Genomic DNA, 15429 nt, shown 5'->3' with positions numbered 1-15429 from the left:
TATGACTTTTGAATGTTATGATACTACACATTTAAGTGTGACGTCAACACGGTCTCTGTGTTTGCTTAATCATTCTCCCGAGACCGCCGCGTCTTTTTCCAACTGATGACTGATAGCGTCAAGGCTGCAGATAGTTTTATATTCGTTTTCAGGTAGACTAAGGGAAAGTGCACAATACAGGTCCCATTACTGGTCACCAAAAAGTTCTCTTTTTGCCTTCACTTGATCATTTTAAATAGACCGGCGGTGTGACAAATACAAGTATAAATATTACTGAACTTTGATGAGGTCTTGAAACGGCATGCACATTATAGATAGGAAAAACACTACAAGTTTAATGACTAATCTTTCGTCAACTATCCAAGTGCAGAATAGTTTGTTTAAAAACTCCCAGATAAGATGTCAATCAATTGTGGAACACCTTGAATCAACGGTTTCACACAGAACAAGCTTTAAACGTGAACAAAAGAGCAGGTTAAAAGAGGAACCTGCAGCAGAACATTTCTGCAAGGAATAAAAACCAAACAAAAAGCACCACATCTGAAAGTTGACCCAAGTTAAACTTAAACCACTCAGGGAGTGGACTGTGGAGAACGAGAGTGATTATGTAATTGCTGGCTATTGCAAGAGGGAGGAGAAAAAAAAAGAAGTAGTCGTCAAACTCATTTTCAAGATTTATTTTCATACTGACAAGATTATTTTCTTCACTGATCAAAAAACAAAAAAAAACAGCTATTAAACTCAAATGATCAAAATACAGGGTGTGTGTAAATAGATCAAATTAAGAGCTACATGTTAAAGGGCACATTTAATTTACTTAAAACCTCAGACATGCAAAAACAGACATTTTAAAAACACAAAGAGAGAGTCGTTCGAAGGCGAAATGATCCCAGACATTAATTAAGATAATAAAAGTAGTGTTTTTTCAGACCACAGTTACAAAAGGCCAGGAAAATGGCGACCGGCGCTTGGCTATTCAACACTACACTCACAAAAGAATGGTTCATTGGCACGAGTGGGACTGACACGCACTGGCCATGCCAACCACGCTGCCATTCAAAGGCGGAAAGACAGCCAAGGACCTGCATCTGCTGCCAATCTGCTTCTGACCTTCACGAAACACATCTGAAACATTCTCAGAATGTTTTAAACGCTTTGAACCTCACACTGGGGCTCTAATATATTGCATCCAACTGACTTTGGATACACATTTAAGTGTGATGTCAACAGGTGACTCATGAAATGATGCCCCAGTGTTTACGCTTGAGCCACATGACAGAGCCTCCTGAATTCTGCAATGGGTCTGCAGTGAGGACGGTCTGAGCTCACTCTGGCGTTCCCTCCCTGTCCTCAAATGAGACACCTGATCCACTCATTAGAGAACAGGAATGAGGCACTTTTCACTCTGACCTTTTCCATGTTTCCGTTGACTAAAGAGCTCACACACCAGTAAGAATCTGATATACAAAATCCATCAAACAATGGTACAACAAAGCGGTCTAACATTGGACAGGAAGTAGGTTACGGCTCGCACATGTAGTTCAACTTTCGATAAGCAATTTCATTTGCCACATTAACCAACTTGTTTGGTAGATAAAGGGGAGTTTTTAAATGGAAGTTCCCTAAAGTTGCCGATCGGACATATGGGTCAAACATTCCCAAGATAATATTTCTAACATTTAATGCTTTTCTGGCCTGCACCCTTTGTATTTACTCGAAATATTTTAGATTTGTTTCTCCTAATAAAACGAAACGGTAAGGAATAAAAAAAGGTAGGGACCTAGTAGAAAGAAACAATGGAGACTTATGGGAATTTTGAAGCACCTCCCCCACCCTGCCACCCCAACTCCTACTGAATTGCATTCGTCACGGTTTTTCTTAGGTCGAGAGAACGAAAGAGATCGGAGGATTGGCATTTAGTTGTGCTTGAAACCACAGAATGAATACCAGTCATGCTATATCTCCACCAGCTCACAGTAATTTCACCACTCCAGGATCAACATTACAACACAACTTGTGCAAGAAAAACATTCCTGTAAGGAAAAAAATCTAAACAATAGACTACACAATCCAGTGGAAAAATGTAAGCTGATAATGTTAATCTTGTCTTGAATATGTTGCATTAGCACCATATTGAATCCCATTGAATCATCCTGACTAATCTGTGAACTGTTTTGAATGATTCATTAAAAAAATATTTAAAATAAAATAGACATTTATGTGGCTTGCAAGCAGTGCTATTTTTGTATTAATTATATATTATCGTATTTAATAATATTTTGGAATAGCTTTTATTTTATATTTTTCAGCTTTAGTAATTTATATGCGTTCGGCAGTTTTATTAGTGTTTGTTTTGTAATATTTTGAATTAGCTTTAATTTTCAGTTTTGTTTTAGTAATTTCTTTAGTAATATTTTTCATTTAAATGTTTAAGGTTACGTTTTTCATTTATTTATATTTCATTTCAATTAGCGATTTTTTTTTAGCTACCAATAACACTGCTTGCAAGCCACTTTTACCTAAAAAATTTTTTTTAACTAGATTTTTTTTTTGTTCAGGCAAAAAAAAAAAAAGTACATATTTAATATTTCTCTGTTTTCAATGACTCATCTTGGCCTGGGAAACAATTTTAAAATTCCACAAAAATGGGAACCCTGTATGTTGATTCAGGAACATCCTACTTGGCAAATCACAGTCATCTTCTGTCGAACCCAGCTCTAATTATAAACACTGTTATCCTCTTTATTTTCTATCCATCCAATATTTTTATCTACCCAACTTTCTATATCCATCTCAACTCGATCTCATCCTGGTCTCTCACTTCAGTATGTGCAAAATGGCTGCACACACACATTCCGTGAGAGCTGCTCAATCTACTGTCAGTCCCCATCAATCTAAAGAGACACTCCATACTTATCTTCTTCACTTTCTGCTTTGCTGTCAACAAACCATCTAAAATCTCTATCGCCTAGCTGTGCTGCCACAGAACTAGAACTGGGCTTCACTGAAGGCTCTGTGTGAGCTTGTTTGGGTGTCCTGGGGGCTCCAGGGACATCTCCTGTAATTTAGAGATAGCCCTGAGGGGGATCGAGACAAAAGGCATCTGTATGCAACTCACAAAAGGCAGGGGAGTGGGGACGTTTGTGCCGGTGGGTGGGAGGATAGAACTCCCCTCTTTAGTGTGAAGAGTTAACTTCTCTGCTCAATATCAAAGCCTTTACCCTTCCCACTTCTCCTGTCCACTGTAATCTCCGAACATTCCCCTTATCCAGCGCTTGAGAGAGACGGGAAGTGGGCAAGTAGTTACAGAAACATCTGGAACAGTTTACTGTGAATGCCTTTGTGCCCAGCAAAAGGGGCTTTTCCACTTCATGGAAATCTTTTTTTTTTTTTATCTTACAAATGCATATAGATTTTACCCTCAAATCAAAAAAATAAATGTAAGAAATACTATTTTGCATTAAGAAAATTATGCTTATATTTAGGATTATTTAGCATTTTGACAATTTCCATGACAATCAATCACATTATTGTTTACTTTTGAGGGTTTTGCAATTCCCATTAATCTCGATTGTGATTCTTATCAGATTTCCATTTTTAACTATATTAATATAAAATGACTATAATATAAGCAAATTAAAGTTAGAAAAATACTATGTTGTATAAATACTTTACAACTTAAATAATATATTTTGTTTTGACAGGTTTTGTTGTTGTTGCTTAATGAGCCTTATTAAAATGTATATATTTTGATTCTGGGGTGAAATATGCACAAGTTTATGAGGTGAGGTTTTGTAAGATTCAACAACATAATAGATCTAAATTCTAGTGAGATTTTTTTTTTCTATCTTTAAGTTCATTTGTCTGGCTGTGTGAAACCAGTGGCTGAAAGGAATCTGTAATTGTCATATCTGTGCAAGAGAGACCCACAAAAGCCTCTCCTGGAATCTTGGAGAAGATTAAATTCCTCTCTTATTCTTGCCTTGTTCTCATGGGAATGCCAAAGGCCGCCCTTCTGGATGAGAAGTCTGGTGGAACCAAAATGTCCGCCCAGAATCCATCAGTTCATCCAAACCACCAAAAGAAAAAAAAACAAATAAAGAGAAAGTTTCTTTGTGCAGGAGGACAGTATGGATGGAAGGGGTGGTGGTGGGAGGGTGTCAATGCCCTAACTTGTCAATCATTTCCCTAAAAGCTGTTTTCTCTGCTGTTCCAACAAAGACTCGAGATGATCTGCTCTCTTCACCGCAGCCTGAAAGACAGAGGAAAAGACAAGTTGTAAATCAAAATTTACTTACTGCCACAGGAAAATACATTGAATCATTTGAGTTGCAATATACCTCATGCTGCTTTCGCAAGTTATTAACCGTCTCTTCCTTCTTCAAAATAGCTGACTTCACTCTATTAAAGGAAGAGAGAACCATTTTAATTGTGGATGAGACAAGGAACTTAACTCAAACGTAATACAACACCTCATCTGCAGGTTTAAAGCTAAACCTGCTGCATATCAAATAAGGAACTAAAGGAAAAATACTCTTTGCCTCTGACCTCTGATGCACTTCTGCAAGCTCCTCTTCTTTCTCTCTGCTCACTCGCTCCACCTCTAAGCGCAGTCGCGCTTTGGCTTCCGAGACCTCCATCTTCATCCTCTTATTCTCCTCCTCTGTTTCTACAAGCCTCTCGGCAAACTCTTGTCGGATCACTTCTGCTAGGCTGCGGCGTTCATCTGACAGCTTATCGCGAGCCTGTAGCCATTCCATGAAAAGAGACGGAGACGAGGCATGAGGATGATAGCTGATTGAAAACCCAGCAAAACAAAACGCAACACATACTCCATTTCTCAAATCTCCATTTAAATCCAAGACATTTCATTTTTAAATAAATAAATATGCAAATAAAACAGTTTAAATAGGCTTAATTTATGAAATTATAAAAATTTGGGAATTTTTGTGGACGGCTGTTGTTAAAGAGTGAAGCAACTGGCCTTATGTGTCATGTGCTAACTCTATGATCCTGGACATCTTGCCTTTTGACCCTTTAATGTTACACCTAACTGTAAATGCTAGTGTGTAAAACGAATAGATTACCAGTTGTGGTTAGTTATACCGCTTGTCATGCTTTTAGAGAAACAAGTAGCCAAGCATTTTACCTGAATGACTAACTGAATCCGTCTGACCACTTCCTGACTTCCTGAACCGCAAGTCGTTATACGTTATCAAGTCCAACTCAAAATAACTGAGACTGGAAAAGGTTAAATGCATGGTTCGTGGTTCAAAACGCAAGTTGAGACATATGGTCCCCCTTTTGTAAGATATTTTGAAGAACTCCCCTGCCTTTAAAATAGAGTAATCTACCGCAATCTCCCCTTCTTGCTATATCACCATCTCATATTCTGCTTTATCTATATTATTTATTTTAAGTATTTATTTATGTCTGTGACTTGTTGTTCATAGGACTCAGTTACCATTAAAACCACTAGTATTAGCTCTTCTATTCTGTCTTTTTGGAGCAATATTCTTATGGTGTGCAATTATGTATTGTGAAGATGTGCCTCTTCAAGCAGTCTTTGTGTGTTTTTTGTTTTGTTTTGTTGTTGTTTTTGCTAACTGTCATAACCATATAGAGCACTCATATGTTTCCTAGCTGCTGTTAAGCCTTTTACGTTTAAAGATAACTAATGGACTGAACAAAAATGAAACGCTTGATTCTTTCAGTCAATGCTGGAATATTTTTTCCAGGGGGGGGATGGGGGAAAAATTATAATGGTAAATGTTAAAACTCAATAAAGAAAATATAAAAAATAAATAACTGAGAATTGTTACGGTGGTATGTGTTTTTAGAGCTTGTGAGACTTTTGGTGCGCACCCGGGTTTGTTTGATGTGAGAGTTTGGTAATTTGGATGACGTGAATGCTGTTTTTCCGAACTTGGGTGAACACCCACGAACCGTACCCAAGTCGGAATAAAAAAAAGGTGGTGTACAATGAAGTATGTAAATGTATATTAGTCACCTATTAACTATAACAAGTGTGGACTAATGAGGCAGTGTCCCCGTGACGATGGTTACCTGGGTGAGGTCGCTTATCTCTTGCTCTCGTTGTCGTAACAGCGACTGCAGTCGAAGGAGTTCTGCCTCCATCTCACTGTGTTTCTCTCTCATCTCTTGCTGTTTCTGCAGTGCCGCCCGCTCTGAACGCTCCAGATCTCTGATCTCGGCCTCGTATTTCTCCCTCACACGCTTTATCCTACAAACACACCATACACATTTACATCCACGTCGTAAAAACCACAGTTCTTCTGCCATTTGTTAAATGGATGGGCTTCAGTGACTTAGTTTGTATTTTGGATAAATGGTAATTTACATTTATCCAGGAAGAGCTCAAATATGTAGCCCACAGGGATATTATTTTATTCAAAACCCTGCAAATAACCCAAACATTTAACCTGAATTTGAATTTTGTCAAAATTGAAATTTGAATGATACGCACACTTACACACAAAAAAACACAAACACATATACATGTATATCACGGTCCACAAATTTGGCATTGATACCATGGGGAAAAACTGCCATATAGATATTTTTTATATTATCTCAATTTGGCAGCAGGTATATTAGGCTGTTATCTAGGGATGCACCGGTTGGCCAAAAACCTTTGGTTTTCTTTGTATTTTTCTGCCGATTTATCCGGAAGTGCGCCCGTGTGCACATACGCCTATATTGTAATCATTCGCGAACATGTCACTTGTGTGTTACAAACGGAAACTGGAGAACTGAGGGAAGAGACGAGATACGCTGAAGGGAATGAAGAGCCGCTTTCCTGCGCGAGCTGAAGTTGCACGAGCCTACCTCTCCGCGCCCTGCACAAGTGTAGATAGTGAGCGTTTGTTCAGCTCAGCTTCTCACATGTTGGATCGGATGAGAACGAAACAGACTAACTTGTGACAAAGCCGAAATACTTATTTTTGTAGCCTAAAGAAGAACATGCATGCACTTTTGAAATGAAATACTATCAGTTCTGTAGCCTATAGTATGATCATCTTTATTTGGTAATACTTTAGAATAATGGTCATTAGTTATTATTAGTTAACTAAATTAGTTAACATTAACAAAGATTAATAAACACTTTATAAGTGCAGTTCATTATTAGTTAATGTTAATTTCAACATTTACTAATGCATTATTAAAATCTTGTTAACATTAGTTAATGCACTATGAACTAACATGAACAGCTGTATTTATATTAACTAACGTTAACAAAGATGAACAAATACAGTAACAAATGTACTGCTCATGGTTAGTTATACATTATACATTAACACATTACATTAACTAATGTTAACTAATGACCATTATTCTAAAACGTTACCTTTTATTTTACCTTAAAATTTTTTGGAACAATTATATATTTTGGTTTTATTTAATTTCACTGGTAAAGACTTTTTTTCTTTACACTGAATTTAAAAACAAATGCTGATTTAAGTAACATCTTTGTTTGGATTGCAGAATATGCAGTTGTTGCCTTTAATTTCACCTTTCAGCCTTTTAATTTCCAATTAAATTGCTTGTTAATTTCAGATTGCGGACTGGTTTTCATTAGCCAAAAGCCAATTTAGCCTGTTAAATACCAAATAAACATCTTGTTCATGTATACTTTCATTCTTTTATTGTGTAAAAAAAAAAAAAAAAAAAAAACGGAAATCGGTATCGGCCAGTTTTTCTTGAAAAAAAAAAATCGGTATCGGAATCGGCCATGTATAATCATGATCGGTGCATCACTACTGTTATCACTTTAAGACCTGGTGCATGGGTCCATTATACTGATAGACAGGTGTTTTCTTTCTCAACTGTTTACGGAAATGCTCACCGAGACTGGTATTTTGACATTGTTTAAGGGCAGTAAAAACAAATACACACAAAATAATCTCAAAGTGGCTTTATGTGCGCACACAATATCTGCAGGATTTTGTTAAATTATGCACAATTCCAAGTCTTACCACCACCAGTGAAAATGAATTAATGCAAAACTGTAACAGTAAATGAACATGTGGGTGTGTGTGTGGAAAGCTGAATAGCACAGGACGTTACAAGTTCACATTAACAGGAAAGGGAAACACACCGGTTCTCAGCTGCTCTCTCACACTCCTCTCTTGCCCCTCTGGTCTCCTCCTCTAGTCTCTGAATGGCCAGCTCAATCTCTTTGTCTCTCCCTCGACGCACTTCCTCTTTAAGCTCCCTCTCTCTGCTCAGCAGCCACGCTTCCTGTGAGAGGAAACAGTGTTTTGAGCTGCCCTTAGAGACTATTTAACATTACACACACTTGCAGTTTTAAACCTTCTTTGACCAAGACATTTGTTGGTATCAGGGGTGGGTAAAAACAATAAAGCCGAGAACTTACACCTTTGCAAATTAATTACCGTGTTATCACCTATTATTCTTAGATGAACAGGTGGATTTTTTACTAGCCCCAACCAGTCCAAATAGCCTATAAGTGGTACACAGAGGTTAGCCAATCATAAAGGTCATTTGCATTTTCTATGAAATTCTGATTGGTTTAGAGCAATAAAATGTAACAATGCACAATTTTTTGGAGTCTGTAAGATGTTTGAAATCTGTAATATTTTTTTTATGTTTTTGAAAATAGTCTCTTATGCTCACTAAGCCTGCACTTATTTGAAAGTAATTATTTGATATTATTACCATTTAAAAATAACCTTTATATTGTAATATAATGTATTCCTTTGAGCATTACTCCAGCCTTTAGTGTCACACTATCATCATTCTGCTGATTTGGTGCTCAAGAAAAATATCTTATTATTATCAATGTTGAAAACTGTTGTGCTGCTTAACATTTTTGGAGAAACTATGATCTATTTCCCCCCTCAGGATTCTTTAATGAATAGAAAGTTAAGAACAAAGAGTGTGTACAAATTCTTAACATAAGCATACACACATTCAATTGCTTCTTACTCTGTAAACATGCAAAATAAATAAGTGTAGTACCAGATCAAATATATATAAACTCATTTCAAAACTCACATAAACACATACCTCTTTTTTCATATAAGTTTCTTCCCACGTCTGTTTCTCAATTTCAAGTCTTTCCTTCAGGGCCTTAACTTCAACCTAATGAAAAATGTAGACAAACACAATTAAAATAACCCAAAGAATGAGACCCGACATTCTATATTCCCACAGAAGGTGCATTCTTGTGATCTCTGCAAACATTGCACCAATCAATCACATGTACACATATCTTAAAAGACAGGTAATTTGAGTTCTGGTCTAAAAAAGCCTCAGGGAAAGCCTTGCCTAACTGAGGTTAAACAAGGAATGATGTACAGAGGGCAGGAGATTGACTATTATGCTTTTTCAAATATTAACTTTAAAGCATGTGTAATATAGCTGTCTGTGATGAATGTAAACGTTGTAAAAGTCGAAGGTGCCACAGTAAATAAAGTGAATTGTCTCCCAAAAGAAAGAATGGACTCTGAAGCGCCTAAATGAGTCATCAGGAATTCCAGCAAATTCTCTTTGTAAACAATTCCAAAGGATTTGGATATGAAGAGTCAGTGGGTAAAATGACCACATCGAAACAACAGCAGTTTAACCTTTTGACATTTGCTTCTCAAATCTCTGTGAGGTCTAAATCAGATTTACAAAACGCTTATCCATTACAGAATCGACAGTACCCAGTTTATTTGGACCAGCTTGCTCTTTAGAACCTGTAAGTATGATTAATTATTGATGTATATATTTTCTATCGGGTGTTCAAAATACATAGTTTTGCGTGTTATATGTGAGAAACAGAGGCGACCGGCGCATGACATGCGTCACTCACGACCAAACGTTAGTGATTGGTTGTGGCAGATCCAGAGTGGCTCTTGGCAGATCCAATAGTTTTAAACTTCATCTGATGTGTTACAATTTCTGAGAGTAATGCACACAGCCTGAAAGGGATTGTTCACCCCAAACCTCATGTCTCACCAAACCTTTCTTGTGTGGAAATCACAAACAAAAAAAGATCCAGTAGAATGTCAAAGTTGCTCTTTTCCATACAATGAAAGTGAATGATGACAACACACATACCCACTTTCATTGTATGGCTAAACATCTCCTTTTGTGTTCGATGCAATAAAGAAGAGGCAGAGTAAAATGATGGAAGAATGCTTTACTTGAATACATAACTGTTTGTGAGTGCGTTACCTGGTGACGTCTCTCCTGCTCATCTCTGCCCTTCTCGAGTTCTTCTCTCAACGCTCTTCCTGCCAAAGAGCTGTTGTCTTCCAACTGCTTCCTTAAGTCTTCCAGCTCAGAATGTTGCCTATATCACACACAAACACATTCACATTTAGTTTGAACCTAACTTGAATGTGTTGATCTCGTCCCTCTCTTTTAGACAGTAACTGTAAAAAATACCTTACTCAAAGCCTTTATTTATAATGCATAATAAAAGGTATAATGCATTATATCTTCTCATAAATTATTGTAATCAAAGTTAAAATGCATTATTATTTGCAGTGTTATGCTTTATAAAGGTGTGCTCAGTGAATAGAATAGTATTAGAACTGTGGTTACAGTTATTCACGAGATCATGTTTACTTGTTTTATGGAATATAGATCTTAATAGTTCTTACTTAGACTGGGACCTGTTCTTCGTACCTTGCTGAATACATCTGAGATGATTTGACAGATGCCAGATCTTCTAATCGTGATAATTGATCTCTGGCTAATTTGGTTCTTCAAACAAATTTGCAGATTTAAAATATCTGGATTAAGTTGTCTGAGATTACTGCACGTTCTGGTGTTCATTGGAAAGGGCAGATATATCGATATTTGAAACCATGATGAGAAATGCAGCGATTGGCTGACAGCAATGTAATGACATCATACTGTATAAAAAAAAAAGAACATCACACACCTGACCAAAAAACGTGACAAATTTCTAGACCTTTATAAGGAAACAAAAGTTATAACAGATCAATTAAATGTGTACTGTTATTTCACGACTTCTAGTATTTGTACAGGCTTTACATTTTTATTTCAATATTGTAATTAGCAATTCAATTAATTTAAATTTAAATTGATTCATTAAGTCATTTAAATTGAATTGGTTAGGTGACAGCATGAATTACATTTTCTTAAGGTTCAAGAAAATTTTTCGAATGTTTTTACTGAGGGGCCGTTTACACACCACCATTTTCAACTAAAAACGTTTTAATGCGTTTTGGCCGGTCATTTACACGAAAATGCCGTTTTGGAGTTGTCTGGCTATCATTTATCACCAGCTCAATTTAAGGTTGAACATTGGTCTGGGGTGTCTGTTAATTTCTACTGCACAAGACGCGTGATAAACGAGTATACCGGTAATTCAAATGACTCTGTATGCAATTGGAAAGTCCTTCAACCAATCAGACCACAAGAGGCGTGATCAACAGGCAACGACCCATCGCTTCTCTATCCGCCAGCTGGATAAGCCAGTCTGTGATCGGTTCCCGCAAAAATGTGACAGAAGCAGTAGAAAGGAATGTACAGGTTTACAGCCTGAGCTGCAGGGCGAAATCGAATAGTTTTGGGGGCCTGAAAACATAAACTTTTGAAAACATGTTTTAAAGTGCGCGTTTTTGTTTCACGATACCATTATGATCTCCATGTAAACTTTAGAAACATTTCCGTTTTTGGTACATCATTGTCGTGTAAAGTACCCCAAGTTCAAATGCACGGCATAGACTAGTACATCATGTGTGTAAGACTCCAATAAAATTATTAGGCAATTATTCCCTCAAATAAATATCTCAATGAGTAAAACTGGCTGTGTATATAAATATTCTTTTCAAATTAATTTTCTAACTATTATTATTTTAAATTATTATTGTCCCTGGTCCAATAGAAAGTATTCTTGTAAGAAAGTGGCAGTGGACAGACGGACTTTAAGCATCACCTCCGCCTAAAAAGATCTAAACCTGTTTATGTGAAATAAGCTGCTCCCGAGAAGGTTTGATCTTACGGACCTGTTGCTATGACAGCAACTCCGGGATGAGATTTGAAGAACCTAACAGTCCTGGATCATGTCAAATCTTCAACAGTAAAATCCAGACAACGAAGTAATCCACATACGAAGAACCGGCCCCTGGTCATGTGACGTTAAACAATCTTTAAACCTGACCTGGCTGCCAGCTGTGTGATTCGCTCCTTCTCCTCTGACACTTCTTTATACAGACGCCTCCTCTGCTGCTGCAGAGCATTCTCCTCTTCCTGCAGCTGTTTCTCGAACCTGAGACACAAACACACATTCATTTACTCAGTTCTCATAATTCAATGCATGGGGAATTAAGACTTAATCTTTGTTTGTATATACAAGGATCTGAGGGATGAATTTAGCTGTGCCACTTAAGCGCACAGTCCTTTCAGTGTAAATCCCTGTGCCTTATTCACATACTGCCCGAAATGAAAAACTGGATTTTTTTAAACCGTTTTAGAACCTCAGGCTTACGGTCGTTATCTAATGTTGTGCGTATGTTTCTCCCATTATCTGATTTGCATAATAAAATGAATTGAGTGCAAAACAATGCAGATGATGTATGCAAATTCTAGTGTTTATGCTATTTTTTCCAGCACACACAAAATACGTCTGGGGGATTCCAGAAAGCAGGGTTAACTTAACTCACGGTTGATTAACCTTGATGTGTCACATATGCATTTTCTATTATAGAAATGCATTACACCACACCAAAAAACAGTTGAGGAAAAAAAAAATTAAAAGTAATTATTTACTCATCCTTATGCGGTTTCAAAACCCCTACATCGTAATTTTTTTCAGTAGAAAAAAGACAAAGCTATTGTGTAACGTGTTAGCATCCAGATTCAAATCATTGATACAGTACTCTGTACCTTCAATTGCCAATTTAGAATTCTGGACGTGAAATACTGTTCAAAATATATATTTCTTAAGGAATGGGATGTCAAGTTTGTGGATGTCCACTTTTTAATGAAATTATTATTTTAAATTGTAAAAATATTTCACAATATTAATGTTTTTACAGTATTTTTTTTTTAATCAAATAAATGCAGCCTTGGTGATCTTGCGGCACAAACTTTTGAAAGCTCTTCAAAAATTTATTGTCTGATATTTACACAAGCCATCATGTGGTTTGAGGATCATATGGGCCACGTTTATGGCGCTTTTATTGTATTTTTATATCTTTTAAGGAACTTGATAGATGTGTTACGAACTGTTGTTGTAGGGAAAGAGCTGCATGAGGAGTGTCTGACAGTAGTTTGTGTGTGAAATAAAATGATCTTTGTTGCAAATAATGGTTCATATTTAAATAAAATGTTATTAGTTATTTAAAAAAAGAAGAGATAAGGCCTTCGATTTTTCCTACTTCAACATCCTGTTTCAACAGGAAACATCAACACAGGAAAGGGAACTACAATTTCAGAGTACAGCAGGGTTAGACTGAAATAATTATAATTAGCTTCATATAAAAATAGCAAAATCTAAAGTCTTTATTCTCATAACTAAGTAAAGGTGCGTGTTCAAAAGCTGTATTTAGCTTTGAGCTCATGTCTAGCCAGTTTCTAGTCCCGCTTTCCAGGCCTCCCTTTATTTTTTCAGAGTTTGAGTGACTTTGTATTCTAACATCTGTGAACACATCGCCTTGGCTGCCCATCGCTGTCACTGGTTTGATCTCTGATAAACAGATGTGCACTGGACACATGTGAGTGTGTGTACCTTTGCTTAGCCAGTTCTCTCTCTCTCTGGCACTGTTCATCTCTTTCTCTCTCCAACTGCTGTCGTAACTCCTCGCTCTGCCGGACGTAGCGCTGAGCAGCTCTCTCGTCTGCCTGAAGCAGCTCTGCCTCGTGAAGAACTCTCAGTTTCTTCAGCTCCTGCTTGTGTTTGGAGATCAGCTTCTGAATCTCTGGCTCCAGACCTGAGCGCATACAGGAAAAGACAGTTTTCAAACATTTTACACGTTTGCTGTATAGCATTAAAATAATCCAGTGATTCCCAATAGAATTTAAAACACACACACACACAGACACACATTATTACAGTAAACCAGTTTGTTCAGTCTTTAATTTTACGCAACTTAACAATGACACTTATAAAACGTGATTAGATGCCACACCTGTGAAAAATTTATCAGCCATTGTATTCATGTCTTTAGGGTACAGAGACAAATTATAAAACGTGAGACATTTTGGCAGAAACATGCAGACTGGGATGAAATGGATACTGTTGAAGGATGTGGTGATGTGGCACTGGTACAGACAGACACTTGTTGTTGAACTCTGCTGACCTTTCACAGTGATCTCCTTGATCTTTTTGGTCTTCTCATCGATCCATTTCTCCCGGCGGATCTTTTCTGTGGCACTCATTAACTCTTTTAGCTTCTTAATCTCCTGTGTGGAGGAAGAGAGGGATAGAAAGACGGTTAAACACAAAGAAAAAAACATCACCATCACCAGAATGAGCACAAATGAATGCGAAACACTGCTACATCTTGAGACAGGCTCTTTTAAAATAACTATTTTTACTTAACACGGCACATTAAAAACACGACGCTAAGTGCCGGCAAGCCAGTCATGACAAAAGTAAAATAGTCTGCGAGCTTATTACGATAGCTAAAGTAATTGCAGGCAGCGAAAAAAGATGGGCTTTGAGGTGTTTTTCATTTAGTCCTCAGCAATACTCGATTTTCAATCAAACAACACCAAAGCCTGTCATTTTCTTCTCAGGAAAAAAACATTTAACAATGTTAAAAGGAAAAATCCAGCCCCAGGTTCTGTTTGAAATCGTGAATTTTGATCAATTTAATGTATTCTTGCTAAATAACAGAATGCATTAAAACATTTTTTACTGACCCCAAACTTTTGAACAGTGGTGTAGATCTAAACATACAGTATATCATCACACACAGAAAATCCTGGCATCCATTTTAGCCCTCCTTGGTGCATTTATAAAAGTTCAAGAGAGAAGTAGTGATGACTGATTTGTTTGTCTTCTTTTGTGCTCCATGGGAAAAAAATTAACTCGTACAGGTCTGGATTGATAACACAGAATACTCATTTATTGCATGAGAACTAAAATGATAACTATGGGGATGTTCTCATTTACTGTGCTGCATCTAAAAAGAAACTAAATAAGTGAAGTCGCTAAATAGGTTTATGCATCAACCATTGGCTGGTTGCATAAACTGCTTAGACTAGTTTTACAGGTAATTTTTCTCTTCAAGACGAGTCATAAATTCAAAAAGTCATTTACATGGGCCTAATTTGAATCTGATTTAAATGAGACAGATTACCCCTAACTGCTAGTTGGCAGGCCCGGTTCCAGAAATCCAAATCACTGAGGGTTTACCAATAATTGGAATTTCAAAAAAAATTTGCTACAAATTGTCTATTCATCTATTAGTCTGCCTT

General features: G+C 36.9%; 1 protein-coding gene across 4 annotated transcripts in view; it reads right to left on the bottom strand.

Annotated features, from left to right (window-relative positions):
- Window positions 1-2306: 2306 nt before the first annotated feature.
- Window positions 2307-15429, bottom strand: part of cep131 (centrosomal protein 131) — a 32304-nt gene continuing 19181 nt past the window's right edge. For 3 of the 4 annotated variants that reach the window (XM_079845679.1, XM_079845678.1, XM_079845680.1), the window contains 10 exons: window positions 14307-14409; window positions 13736-13937; window positions 12167-12274; window positions 10207-10324; window positions 9052-9126; window positions 8120-8262; window positions 6067-6244; window positions 4549-4745; window positions 4341-4401; window positions 2307-4252 (listed from right to left, as the gene is read on the bottom strand). In XM_079845679.1, coding sequence (XP_079701805.1) covers window positions 4181-4252; window positions 4341-4401; window positions 4549-4745; window positions 6067-6244; window positions 8120-8262; window positions 9052-9126; window positions 10207-10324; window positions 12167-12274; window positions 13736-13937; window positions 14307-14409 — 1257 coding nt within the window. In that variant the 3' untranslated portion in view covers window positions 2307-4180. Of the gene's footprint in view, window positions 4253-4340; window positions 4402-4548; window positions 4795-6066; window positions 6245-8119; window positions 8263-9051; window positions 9127-10206; window positions 10325-12166; window positions 12275-13735; window positions 13938-14306; window positions 14410-15429 lie in introns of those variants that run through there. The other variant, XM_079845681.1, reaches the window with a different exon arrangement.

Source organism: Gobio gobio (assembly GCF_949357685.1).
Source record: "Gobio gobio genome assembly, chromosome: 20".
Taxonomy (NCBI): Eukaryota; Metazoa; Chordata; class Actinopteri; order Cypriniformes; family Gobionidae; genus Gobio; species Gobio gobio.
This window is presented reverse-complemented; position numbering and strand designations above follow the sequence as displayed.